The sequence below is a fragment of the Hippocampus zosterae genome, chromosome 18, assembly GCF_025434085.1.
Source record: "Hippocampus zosterae strain Florida chromosome 18, ASM2543408v3, whole genome shotgun sequence".
Lineage (NCBI taxonomy): Eukaryota > Metazoa > Chordata > Actinopteri > Syngnathiformes > Syngnathidae > Hippocampus > Hippocampus zosterae.
The window spans coordinates 15552741-15566451 of NC_067468.1; the positions used below are offsets into that span (position 1 = coordinate 15552741).

A 13711-nucleotide genomic window follows, 5' to 3' on the forward strand; every position below is an offset into this window, starting at 1 on the left:
AATCGGCAAGCCTCCATTTGGCCGATGAAGCCGAAGAAGCTTCCGTGACTGACCGCGAAGCGTGTTTTGTGCCTTGATCAGTTCCAGCTCCATTCCAGAGCCGCAGACGCCACCTCGGCAGCAGCAGCACTCTGAGAGCAGAGCCCACGAAGGCGACAACGCCGAGTACCGCCGGCAGCTGGCAGACCACGCCAAAAGGGGCTACTACAACCCCCAGAAATACAAGGACACCGAGTTGTAGTCCCCAAAAAGGAGCCGCTGTCATCAAGATTCCAACACTGCTTTTGTCTTCCGGCCGAGGGAAGGCGCTGGAGCGACACGGCTTCACCGCCAAAACCTCTCGTCATTTTGCGCTTCCTAGTGCATGTCAAGCTCAGACACATTTACATTAGTGTGTGTTGACAAACCAGGTGACCCCATGCACACCCCCCAACCCCCCACCTCTGTCCTTAGTTATTCATCACTATTTTCTCTATGTATTTAGCGTTGCTCTCATGCAATTACTTCAAGTCAGAGTCCAGCGCCTGATTTGGAAAAAAATAATTGGAACTGGTGACCTACACGCCACCGCTAGGACGAGAAATTGTTTCTTTGTGTAGCTAGCCGATGACCTTTCTCTATTTGTGTGTATTTTTTTTTTTTGTACACATCTATACAGTGTATTATATGGCAATCAAAATGAAAGAGAAATGAGGTCATTTGATTGTCGCATGTTGTCAAATCAGAGCTATTGTTTGTCAAGTTTCTATGTTCCCTTGAATAGCAGCGCTCGTCCACATAGTTCCGCACTAAGGTCAGTCGTGTGATTTCTTGTGTTCGGCTCCCCACCTTGACATTGGAGGACACTGCGTACTGGGGGAAAATAGCACATGCTCAAGTGCCTTGTCTTCGACGCAGGGTTGAAAATCAATACATCGTACAATGGACTGAGCATCAGGAGCTCGTAATGGTCGGCACTCAGAAAATCGGAGTCGTTTGACATCATTTCCCTTTCTCACATCTGCTTCGGTTCCCGTGGAAGCATGTGTCCCTTTTGTCAACGAAAGAGTCCCATAAATATGTATAGCTTGTAGGTCACAAAGTGAAAAGCTGCAAAAGATGACAAAAACACTGAAATATTTTTTTAACTTTAATAATATTTTTCTTGGGGGGCAGGGGGGGGAGTTTGCTTTTTTTTTTTCTGGTGCCAGTGGATTAAGTACTGTATGCTGGAATGTAGATTTGACCATCTTGAGTCAAAGTGACATTTGGGTCTGATTTCTGGGAACAACATTTATATTCTGTCGTCAAGCTTCGGACAAATGATGTTGATGTGAAGTTTATTCTCTCAAGTCAAATCAATCGATGGGATGGGGTGAAGACAATCATGGTGGCTTGTTAGTTTCTTTTAAATGTCTTTTTGTTTTTTTTTTAGTTTTGTTGTCAACACTGGGGGATTTCAAATAAATATTTTGTTTACGTTAAATATGTATGACAATGTTTTGGTTTTTGTTACGAGAGGAGTGTTTGTGTTCACTGTCAAAGGAGTCTTTAATACTCCCAAGTAGCATGAATCTGAGTCCAGATACTAGTTTATGGAGTCAATCTGACTGAATTGATATCTTAAAATAGTGACTGCATCCACTTGGATATCAAATACAAACCCCGGTTTTGTGTGTGTGTATGTATGTGTGTGTGTTTTTGCCTTCAGTTTATATCGCAAAAATGAACATGCTTGTTTAACATTTGGTTTGCCCTGACTATATTGAGGTCCAACATTATGCAGTGTACATTCAGCTATTACAGCTATTCAACCAAAAATAACATTTACTCTGTTTGCCGCCCGACATGTGCACAATAAGACCGTTGATTATATCTTTGGTCCGACATACTGCACCACATCACGGGAGCGCTTGGCTCAACTGAATATTAAATAAACAAACGCGTTACGCTGTTGATGTCCATGTTGTTGGGCACTGTACAGATTAAGGCAATTAGCGTGATGTCCAACAGGTTGCGAAGAGGTGCAAAGCTATTTAAAGGAGTGAAAGCCGGATGAAGACGGAGGAGAAGCGGCGTGTGAAGGTGTGTTCATATGTAGACGGGTTGCTCCTGTGCTGTAAGCAGGCGGTACATGGCGGCAGGCATCGTCTTCATGTGGATCTGGAATCGAGACGGCCAACACGTTCAACTCCAACTCGAAACATATATATATGTATATAAATGTCCAATTTTTTGGAATGGAACTTGTGCAAAAAAAAAATAATTATTGAATAATAAACATACCTCTCCCATGGCGTTTGACAGAATCTGTACAATCCTCTCATGAGGTGTCGCCACGACACTCTGACCGTTGATTTCAATGATGCGATGGCCGACGCGCACGCCGCCCCTCTCTGCGATTCCGCCCCTCATTAGGCTACAGATCTGCCCACAAGCACAACACCAATGTTTGGTTACATGAAACGACCTCCAAAATATTGGTGACCCCCGGTTAAAAAAACGAAAAAAAAATACCATGTATACGAAGGCGTTTTTTGCCGAGAAACCATTTCCCTGCAAACCCTCCAAAGTGCATATCAAATATGCCTATCGTGCAAAGCAACTCAGAGTCACTGGTGGGGTAGAGGTATACACACTGGCTTTCCGTCCAGGCAGCGCGGGTTCAAACCCCGTCCAGTGACAGCATATACGTTGGTTCCAATGGCCTAAAGCTGCGATAGGCTTCTCAACTTCCCAGTGATAGTCAGCCATGTAGAAAAGATGTTTTAGCCCAAACTTAATGACAATGGAGAGTATGGCATTTTTCTTGCCCCCGAAACACGACCATGTATCGTAAGCTGTATTCAGCCCCCCCCAAAAAACGACCATGTAGTAAGGCTTTTTTTGCCGAAAATAACGACCATGTATAGTAAGGCGTTTTTAGCCGAAAAAGAAACGACCATGTATAGTAAGGCGTTTTTTGCCGAAAAAAACGACCATGTATAGTACGCCGTTTTTAGCCGAAAAAAACGTCCATGTATAGTAAGCCGTTTTTAGCCGAAAAAAACGACCATGTATAGTAAGCCGTTTTTTTTCCGAAAAAAGCAACCATGTATAGTAAGGCGTTTTTAGCCGAAAAAAGCGACCATGTATAGTAAGGTGTTTTTAGCCCAAAAAAATGACCATGTATAGTAAGGCGTTTTTAGCCGAAAAAAAACGACCATGTATAGTAAGGCGTTTTTAGCCGAAAAAAACGACCATGTATAGTAAGGCGTTTTTTGCCGAAAAAAACGACCATGTATAGTACGCCGTTTTTAGCCGAAAAAAACGTCCATGTATAGTAAGCCGTTTTTAGCCGAAAAAAACGACCATGTATAGTAAGGCGTTTTTTGCCGAAAAAAAACGACCATGTATAGTACGCCGTTTTTAGCCGAAAAAAACGACCATGTATAATAAGCCGTTTTTTGCCGAAAAAAACGACCATGTATAGTAAGGCGTTTTTTGCCGAAAAAAACGACCACGTATAGTAAGGCGTTTTTTGCCGAAAAAAAAACAACCATGTATAGTAAGGCGTTTTTTGCCGAACAAAACAACCATGTATACTAAGGCGTTTTTTGCCGAACAAAACAACCATGTATAGTAAGGCGTTTTTTGCCGAACAAAACAACCACGTATAGTAAGGCGTTTTTTGCCGAAAAAAAAACAACCATGTATAGTAAGGCGTTTTTTGCCGAACAAAACAACCATGTATACTAAGGCGTTTTTTGCCGAACAAAACAACCATGTATAGTAAGGCGTTTTTAGCCGAAAAAAACGACCATGTATAGTAAGCCGTTTTTTGCTGAAAACACGACCATGTATAGTAAGGCGTTTTTAGCCCGAACAAAACAACCATGTATAGTAAGGCGTTTTTAGCCGAAAAATAAACGACCATGTATAGTAAGGCGTTTTTTGCCGAACAAAACAACTATGTATAGTAAGGCGTTTTTTGCCGAAAAAAAACGACCATGTATAGTACGCCGTTTTTAGCCGAAAAAAACGACCATGTATAGTAAGCCGTTTTTTGCCGAAAAAAACGACCATGTATAGTAAGGCGTTTTTTGCCGAAAAAAAACGACCATGTATAGTAAGGCGTTTTTTGCCGAAAAAAACGACCATGTATCGTAAGCTGTATTCAGCCCCCCCCCAAAAAACGACCATGTAGTAAGGCTTTTTTAGCCGAAAAAAACGACCATGTATAGTAAGGCGTTTTTTGCCGAAAAAAAACGACCATGTATAGTACGCCGTTTTTAGCCGAAAAAAACGACCATGTATAGTAAGCCGTTTTTTGCCGAAAAAAACGACCATGTATAGTAAGGCGTTTTTTGCCGAAAAAAACGACCACGTATAGTAAGGCGTTTTTTGCCGAAAAAAAAACAACCATGTATAGTAAGGCGTTTTTTGCCGAACAAAACAACCATGTATACTAAGGCGTTTTTTGCCGAACAAAACAACCATGTATAGTAAGGCGTTTTTAGCCGAAAAAAACGACCATGTATAGTAAGCCGTTTTTTGCCGAACAAAACGACCATGTATAGTAAGGCGTTTTTAGCCGAAAAAAACGACCATGTATAGTAAGGCGTTTTTAGCCCAAAAAACGACCATGTATAGTAAGGCGTTTTTAGCCGAAAAAAACGACCATGTATAGTAAGGCGTTTTTAGCCGAAAAAAACGACCATGTATAGTAAGGCGTTTTTTGCCGAAAAAAACGACCATGTATAGTAAGGCGTTTTTAGCCGAAAAAAACCCACCATGTATAGTAAGGCGTTTTTAGCCGAAAAAAACCCACCATGTATAGTAAGGCGTTTTTAGCCCAAAAAAACGACCATGTATAGTAAGGCGTTTTTAGCTGAAAAAAACGACCATGTATAGTAAGGCGTTTTTTGCCGAAAAAAACGACCATGTATGGTATGGCGTCTCCCGGCTATACCTTGAAGATGAATAATATGATACCGAATATTCTGGTTCCCCAAGAAAACAATTGTTTACTCTCTCTGGCGAAATACTCACAATGCCATTCTGGACACTAAAACCCAGTTGATATCTGAGGTCCGGCCTGCGAATGAGGACCATGGTAACGGGCGGACACCGAACAACGTTCATCTTGATCCTGCACTGAGATTTCAGCCCCTGAAGGAAGATTGAATTAGATTCGTCAATAGAAAAGACAACTTTTGAAGAGCCGAGAAACCTCAGTTGGCCAACTTACCTTGATGATGCTCTGGCAGGTGCTGAGAGGTAAACCCACCAGGCTGGTACCGTTGACAGTCATGATCTGGTCACCAATGTTAAGCCGACCGGACTTCTCTGCAGGGCCTGCGTGCATCATATTGGCGATGATGACGGTCGGGAGGATGGACCCCCAGCCAGATTCCACAATCACCACCCCCAGGATCTCCCCCTTCTGCTTCTCAATGTAAACCTGAGGGCAAGAAATCTGACCTTTAATCTCATTAGGATGTAAGTGTTTTTCGTTTTCTTCAAATCGTTTTATTGTATCTCTCTCATCTATTTCAACACCGCTGCTTTTCCGCTGAAAGGGAATGGACAGGTACAAAAGCTTTTTGGCTCATGTTTCATTTATTCCTGTGATTGTAATGCTAAATCTGATCTGAAAACGTTCAAGGAACCCAGCACAGTATGGTGTCAACAGCACTCGCCTGCCACCTGCTGGTTCACTTACGTCTCTACAGTTCTCAGACTTGGAGAAGTGGATGAGGTCATCATTGTACATGTCCTGAGTGTTGAGTAGGTCACTGTACTCCCTCTGACTCAGATCCTCGGGGTCGATGCCATTGGCCCTGAGGAACTCCTGATAGGCCACACTGAATGACTGTCCGATGGACTGAGCAATAAGCTGGGCCTGAGGAAGAGATGAAGACATGTTCATCTTGAGAACAAAAATTTAAAAAAAAAACAGTCCAGTCATGCCGATCAATATAAGTAGTACGTGAAACGGGTGCATTGCTATTTTTCTCATACCTACAGTATTCTTATACTTTGTTTTATTTCCGGTGCGGTCTCAACGGTCTATTGTTTTTAACACAATCCCAGCTTGAAAAAGCTGAGATTGAAATAGCCAAGCGATGACTCACATCTTCAGACTCAAAGACGTGACAGATCATCCTGTAGAGCCGTCGGTCACCATTGGTATGCTCAGCTGCGTACTCCAAGTTTTCCAGCACGCCGCGGGACCGGACCATCTTGCCTCGGGCCATCAGGACCACCATGTTGCCAATGTCGGCAATGTAGGAGATGGTCCTCAACGGCAAATCCATTAAAGACTCCTGATGGTCCAGGAAAAGGGTTGCAGAGTACTATGGTCACACGTTTTGCTCCTTCTGGGCAGGCACTTTTAAAGTGCGACACAAATGCATCATCACGTTTGCTTTTCAAGGCTACGGTGCGTACAGTAGCTCTACCTGAGTATCTGCATTGAGGACTTTGATTCTTTGCGTGGACATGAAAAGATCCACTTCGGCAGTACATGGAGTCTCACTGTCAGGACTCTACAGAAATGCCAACATTGACAAGAACAGATTAAAAAAGAAAAAATGGGAGGGGGCGGGGGAGTATTCAGTTAAAATGAAGCGGAAACTGTCAAATCAGAATTAGCTCAATGTGACCCTACAGCACCAAACAGAGAGAGAGAGAGATCGATCACTTGAGTCAAATTTAAGAAGGTGACACATATACATTTTCTGAAAGGCCAATGCAACTGAAAATGCTTTCCAAGTGATGTATGGATTGAGGAAATTGGGTCATATTAGGTGAAAATATGCCTATTTAAAGATTGGGAATGATGTAGCCCGAGAATAGAGTCAATCCTTTTCTGGGTTGCGGATCAAAACATGGCCGTGCGACTTCTGATTGGTTGAGTCACATGTGAGCTCCAACCAAGACTTAAATTCAAATCAATCCCCCGACACCCCAAAAAAATGAAGAAATGAGAGACAACCTACTTTCTTCTTGTCCTTTACCTGCTTCTGAGCTGCCTGCAGAGAGACAAAAGCGTAACTCATGAATCGATAGTAACATTTTTTTCAAAGAGGCAGGGGCGCGCTGCCGCAAAAGCTCCACAAACGAATCATCACAGCCATTCAGTGTCCTCCTTACCCGCACTCTGTTCATGGCTTCTTGTGCCTGTTGCATGCGGGCGCTCTTTGTGGGTGTCCTCTCTGAGAGCAGGTGAGTGCATCCCAAGTAAGTTGCGGCAAAGATGATGCCGTCAATAAGGTCATCAGGGTCACATGGTCCCGGGACTACGCATGTGAAATGTACTCATTAGGCACAAAAATGCATTCATACTTGAAACTAAATGGAGAAAAGCAACGGGGCATTTGACCAAACGGGCCGTAATTTTGTGCCCAGCACAAGTCTAGCGCAAGGCCTAGTCGATTTGTGCCCGTGAGGGAAGTTTTCTTTCTTTTGGTATTTTCCTAAACGTTGCATAGGTGGAATTGGCCATAACGGGACGATTGCGGCATTGCACGCCGTTGTGGGTGGTCGGAGCGCCAATGTCATGCTTGACATTAGACACGTATAATAAGGCGTTTTTAGCCGAAAAAACGACCATGTTTAGTAAGGCGTTTTTAGCCGAAAAAACGACCATGTATAGTAAGCCGTTTTTAGCCGAAAAAAACGACCATGTATAGTAAGGCGTTTTTTGCCGAACAAAACAACCATGTATAGTAAGGCGTTTTTAGCCCAAAAAAACGACCATGTATAGTAAGGCGTTTTTAGCCAAAAAAAAAAACGACCATGTATAGTAAGGCGTTTTTAGCTGAAAAAAACAACCATGGATAGTAAGGCGTTTTTAGCCCAAACAAAACGACCATGTATAGTAAGCCGTTTTTAGCCGAAAAAAACGACCATGTATAGTAAGGCGTTTTTTGCCGAACAAAACAACCATGTATAGTAAGGCGTTTTTAGCCCCAAAAAACGACCATGTATAGTAAGGCGTTTTTAGCCAAAAAAAAAAACGACCATGTATAGTAAGGCGTTTTTAGCCAAAAAAAAACGACCATGTATAGTAAGGCGTTTTTAGCTGAAAAAAACAACCATGGATAGTAAGGCGTTTTTAGCCCAAACAAAACGACCATGTATAGTAAGGCGTTTTTAGCCAAAAAAAAAAACGACCATGTATAGTAAGGCGTTTTTAGCCAAAAAAAAAACGACCATGTATAGTAAGGCGTTTTTAGCCGGAAAAAATGCAAAGTGCAGTTGTAAACTGCAAGACCTCCCCTTGCGGATGATGTCATCGGCCGCCCATGTGACATAGGCAATCGGAGATCAACTTAAATAATGGACTTTCAACCTTTAAATGTTGTTAATTTGATTCATTCATACTCTACTCACCATCCACAAATGTGGGAAATTGAGGAAGAGATCTGCGAATCTATACAAAAAAAGCACAACAATCTTATGTCATGAACTGAAATATTTCACACGTGAGGACTTTTTCATCTTTGGATGATTTACCGATGTCACCTCTTGTCCAGGCGGCTGCTGAACCTGTTGTCGTGGCTGCTGAGCTAGATGCTGCTCATTCTGTTGGTGATGTTGCTGTTGCTGTGGTTGATTAGGCTGCACGCTTTCTCTCTGATGCGACTGGCGGCCTTGGGGCTGATGCTCGCGATATTGTTGGGAGTGGCTTGCTCCGGAGGACTTGACATTCAACGGACTGCCAGACTCCTGATCTGACACTGAGGCATGTTGGGATGGAGACCTGGACACTGACTGGGTGACGGACGAAGGAGGACAATGAGGAAGGAAACGAAATGAATCAAAGGCCTCGGTAAATGACAAAGCAAATTTGTTGTAGAACTTACATGGCCCGGCATCATCTGCAGTGGGTCGACTTCCTCTGTCGGGCTAATTTCTTGTCTCATTACCCAAATGGGTTCCACGGGCTGGTCAGGTGTGTAGGGGGACCGTATGGTCTTGGTCTTAACCTCCTCAATGGCCTCCCAAATGTCTTTTATTACTAGGCTGATGGCGTCTCCCGGGACCTTTGTACCTTCTTCGGCCGAGACGCCAACCTCATCTTTGGTCTCTGTCGTGCTGCCCAGCGAAGACGATGGATGTTTCGTCTGTGTATCTGCTTGCCTCGAGCTTTTCTGAATGGGGCTTTGTGTCGCACTGCCCCCCTCTCCGTCAGATTGACCGTCATAGTGGTGCAGCCGGCAGCCGACAGAGCTGTCCACTTGGGAGGGACGGGAACCTCGGTCTTTGCCCCGCCTTGGTGCATGATGGGAGCCCTTGGTAGGGGAGGATTTTTGGACATTCTCCTGTCTATGGCTGGTAAATGGCTCGCGGTGGGACCCCTGCTGGGCCTCGTATGGCTCGGACTTCTGACGAGATTGCATGCGAGGTTCTCGGCGTGCTTCGGAATAGGAGGTCTTTAGGGGTTCGGGAAAAGATTTGGGATGGGATTTTGTCTCTGAATTTTCAATCGGCTCCACGTAAGACTTTTGGTGGGACTCTGTATAAAAGTCTGCATAGGTTTTGGGGTAGTATTCCAGGGCCGATTCGGAGCATTCGTCGTCATCTTCAGGCAGAGCGTCATTGTCGGGCAAAGGGCTCATGCTGGCTTCCTCGGCGAAGTGGTCCAGCTGCGGGAAAAGCGGCGCATCAGGAGATGATGGCGGAGTTGGGGACTGGAGCGGCGGAGGTCCGTCATTACTAAGTGAGGCGGCGCTTTCTGTGTCTGAGCAGAGATCGGTGATTTCACTCCCCTGAGCTTCAACATCGAGAACTTCCCCATCCATCTCGTCCTCCTGATTTTCCACCGCCTTGTCGACACATTGCTCTCTTCCATCTTGAACTACCTGTAGGTCGTGCTGATCTGCGCCATTCTCCGCAGGTCCTACTTCCTCATTCTCCTGAACTTCTTTCCCACAGACCGCAGAACTTTCTTGGAGGTCCGGTTTGAAGTCAAGACGTAGTGGTCCAGGTGAGAGGTGAGTTGGGATGACCACAGCAACAGGAGTCTGGTGGTGAGATCCTCTGTCCTGGGATTGCTCCTTTGAAAGACCATCTGTCGTGTTTTGCTGCACTGTCATTTCCGTCTGACTTTCTCGGTCGTCTGAAACCGATGAGGATTCCTGCATTTCCTTGATCAGTGGCTTCTGTCTTTGACCTTTGAGCCTCGGATTCGGGTCGCCGCAACGGCGGTAACGCGTGACAGCGGGCCGAAGCTGCTGGACAGGACGGGGTTCCGTGTTTTGACTTTCGCGAGAGAGAACATCCTCTGCATTCGGGCCAGAAAAATGGGTCTGACTTTGGCCTTGAACGGATGGCGGACGCCGGCGTTGCCGTTGTGGACCACCACGGCCTGCAGGTGGGTGGTGATGATAAGGAGGTTGAAGATGGTGGTGATGATGATGATCTGGATTCAACTCTCCATCTTGACTGAGCATCTGACATGGCCTCCGGGGTCGACGTACAGGAGGTTCTCCGGGCACTGACCCATTATTCTGCCTCGCCCTCTGCGAAGCGGCGGCACCGGGGCTTTCCTCCACCGCGTCCCCACCGCCCTCTTGTGGGTATATGTGGCTCATTTTACTGGGGTAATTTGACTCCAATTCTTTAAACATAGTCCTTTCACCTACGTGGAAACCCTTCGGACACAGAGACCAAAGACAATATCAACAAATGACATATCATATCAATCATGCCCGACTAATATCGAGAAAAATAAATCCCCCGGGACTGGTTTTGGGTGGCGGGTGCATTTTCATCCACTTTCACGCATCCACTGAGCAGCTGGCAGAACGAAAGGAGACCAAAGGTCAAAAAGGAGTCAGGGTGGGAAGACAAAAAAAGGGATATTTTGCTGATGCCGGATAAGAACTGACACGGGGCGATGGGCAGGCCGCTGATCTGACTAATAAGTGTCCTGGGAGTTCCAGGGCCAGTTGTGATGCTGATTAAATATGATGAGGCTATCAGGGTATCCATCGATTCTTTCCTGTGGTAGCCTGTGCTGCCTATTTTGCTGAGAATTTTCCGGATTACAGAAAAGGACAAAATGTGCAGACTCGCTAACACCATGAACCCGGGCCGAAGGTTAATCAAGTCCCCAAAGTTGACATCTTCTAATCTGACCGCAAACCCCAACTGGCAGGTTGCACCCAGAAGCTGCCGGATGATCCTCTCTGCACCGAGTTTGCGCGGGAAGACGCCAGGCACCTTGGAGAGACGCTCATCAAGGCGGACTTGGCCCGGCCGCAGATGGCCCAGCTGAGCGGCGGTACATCTGCGGGGCCTTGAACAGAGTGCTAGACTTCCATCTGTCAGGGGCGCAGTGAAAGCCGCAGGGTTGGGGATTTGCTTACCCATTAACTCGCTAATCCGCTCCTGACAAACACCCAGCGACAACGGCGCACGTGCTATTTGGGCATAGGAAGGACCTGGAGTTAGCTAATACACACTGTGTCGATAACAGGATCGTATTTACATTTGGAGACACAAGTCGGCTTTCATATGTATGTGTGTGTGTGTATATAGAATTGCGTTGAAAAACTGAATTAAAAAAACTGAATGCTCACCGAGGAAGTCGAGCCCTTTGCCCGACAATGACGCTCTGCCTGAAGATGACGACGAATGTCCCTAATACTGGGGATGCGGTACACGAAACATGACTCTGCGTGTGTGTGTGTGTCTGTGAGTGTGTGTGAGAGAGAGGGTAGGATGAGGAATGATGCACTCAATTATTAAAAGGAAAAGATAAAGATATCCACATGAGTGAGCATACAGCAAATTAAAACTCATCCATGACTGACGAGAAGGACTATACTAAGTAGACCTATGTGTGTGTGTATGTGTATACACACACACACACACACACACTTATATATATATATATATATATATCCCAAGGTCAAAATGGGAAACACCTTACCATTTTTTAATTATTATTTAATTCACTTAATTACCAAGATACATGCAGTACTTATACAGTTAACGGGAGCGCAAAATATATCTCTGCTTGGTCATTTACAGAGTTTTTAAAAAAAAATACAGATTGTGATTGCAGATTGTGATTGCATCAGCAGCTGGTTACAGTCTGATCCTCGGGGTGGGGTCCTGGCAAGCATCAAAGTTGCCTCACCCCTCATTAGTGCCTATCTGGAAGTCCTTAAGTGAGGCGAAGGACCAACTTGACATTCTGAATTTTCATATACATATACATATCTTTACCTTTTAATAATTGAGTGCATCATTACTCGTCCTACACTCTCTCTCACGCACGCACACACACACACACGCACGCAGAATCATGTTTCGTGCACCGCATTTCCACCATCGCAGCTCCATAGCTCCAAAATCCACGAAAGACACAGAATGGAAGATGTCAACCTGTCGAATGCTCGAATCCCTTGCCATTGCCTTGAGGATTCTCTGACGTGAGCGGGGGCTCACCTAAAGCCATTTATTTGGCAGCACGGTGAGAACGAAGGAGGCCATAAAAAAAAAACAGAATCAAGACAGCGTCTCTCAAACATAATAGTGTCGTGTCATGAGATGCGCTGAAAAATAACAGGAGGGGATGGTTCCCCCCGACGCACGACGCATCATTCATCTCGGTGAAACGGTGCATTCAAATATTATGTAAGGGAAGAACAATCCGTCACCTGTCTCGATGCGCTTTTCCAGACGCTTCCATCCGGGCAGGTGTCGTAAAAACAAGGCCCCGCATCAACATTCGTAACAGAAAAGGCGCTCGGTCATCGCGTTACCTGCGTGTCACAGCTGACGAGAGGTCCGGCTGCGGCCGTCTGCATCCCCGCCGCCGCCTCTTCCCAGCCGGTGCCCGCTCGCTCGCTCCGTCAAGCTCGCTGCGGTTCGGTTCGGTTCGGTTCGTCCGTCCAGGGCTGAGAGCGGAGCCCCTCCCTGTGACGTCACAGCGGATTAGGGATGCGCAAAGCGCCTTTTATAAGCGCTGCGGATGCTGACATGCTTCATTGCCGCCGGGGGGAGGGGGCGGGGCGAGTGAGAGCAGAGGATGGCTGTGTCGTCATCGTCATCGTCGACCACGTCATCATTATCATCATCATCGTCATGGTGGAAGTTGACATGTAGGCCACGCCCTCAAAAGGACTTGGCCTTGCTGCATGGCTGCTGGCACAACCACTCACAAATATTTGACAAATAAAAATATTTGCTCCGTTTTCATACATCCTAGACGAGAGCAGATCAATTAGCGCCGCAGTATTCCCAATAGTCCCCCCAAGTCAATTTGCATCAACATATTTCGCTCGCACATGAGGCCAAAGAAGGTTCAGCGCATCGTATTGATCAAAATGATGTAACGTGATAAGTCTCGTGTGGGTGTTTTCATTAGTTTGGAGAAATGGGGCTTTGGCCGACTGGCTGTGTGTTTCCAGAGAAAAGGGCGGAGGCGCAGAAAGGATTGGGCCTCGATGGCAGCTCTGTTGTAAATCTCCCGCATTGAACATTTCATGGCGGGGTCATCATGCAAACGCGAAGCTCTCGTGTCGTGAAAATTACACAGCCTGCATGTCTTAAAGTTATTTTCTGGCTTTGCGCTTGTCAAGGCAAGTTAAAGGTGAATCCAGTTCACTCTTTTTCAGTTTAAGAAGAATTTAAAAAAAAGAAAAAAAGATAAATGTTACTCTTTGGGTACACTTAACCTACTACTTGCTGCAATTTCCTTTGAAATGATGAGTGTGAGTCATTTTGTCTT

At 45.5% G+C, this 13711-nt stretch overlaps 2 protein-coding genes across 7 annotated transcripts in view; one reads left to right on the forward strand and one right to left on the reverse strand.

Moving 5' to 3' along the window:
* The window catches only part of tjp2a (tight junction protein 2a (zona occludens 2)), a 20777-nt gene extending 19312 nt beyond the window's left edge, over positions 1-1465 (forward strand). For all 5 annotated transcript variants that reach the window (XM_052051071.1, XM_052051070.1, XM_052051072.1 and 2 more), the window contains one exon: positions 82-1465. In XM_052051071.1, the coding sequence (XP_051907031.1) occupies positions 82-241 (160 nt within the window). In that variant the 3' untranslated portion in view covers positions 242-1465. The remainder of the gene's footprint in view (positions 1-81) is intronic.
* LOC127591191 (amyloid-beta A4 precursor protein-binding family A member 1-like) lies at positions 1156-12960 on the reverse strand. 2 transcript variants are annotated; one of them, XM_052051081.1, is made up of 13 exons: positions 12744-12960; positions 8832-10622; positions 8491-8739; positions 8359-8398; positions 7117-7262; positions 6963-6995; positions 6423-6509; positions 6096-6287; positions 5684-5863; positions 5210-5422; positions 5011-5130; positions 2266-2406; positions 1156-2142 (listed from the first exon to the last, which is right to left on the reverse strand). In XM_052051081.1, exons 1-13 carry the CDS (start codon positions 12786-12788, stop codon positions 2071-2073), a joined length of 3309 nt encoding a protein of 1102 aa, XP_051907041.1. In that variant the 5' UTR covers positions 12789-12960; the 3' UTR covers positions 1156-2070. The 2 variants fall into 2 exon arrangements, with proteins under 2 accessions (XP_051907041.1, XP_051907042.1); XM_052051082.1 differs by lacking the exon at positions 12744-12960 and adding an exon at positions 12639-12731.
* Between the last annotated feature and the right edge of the window lie 751 nt (positions 12961-13711).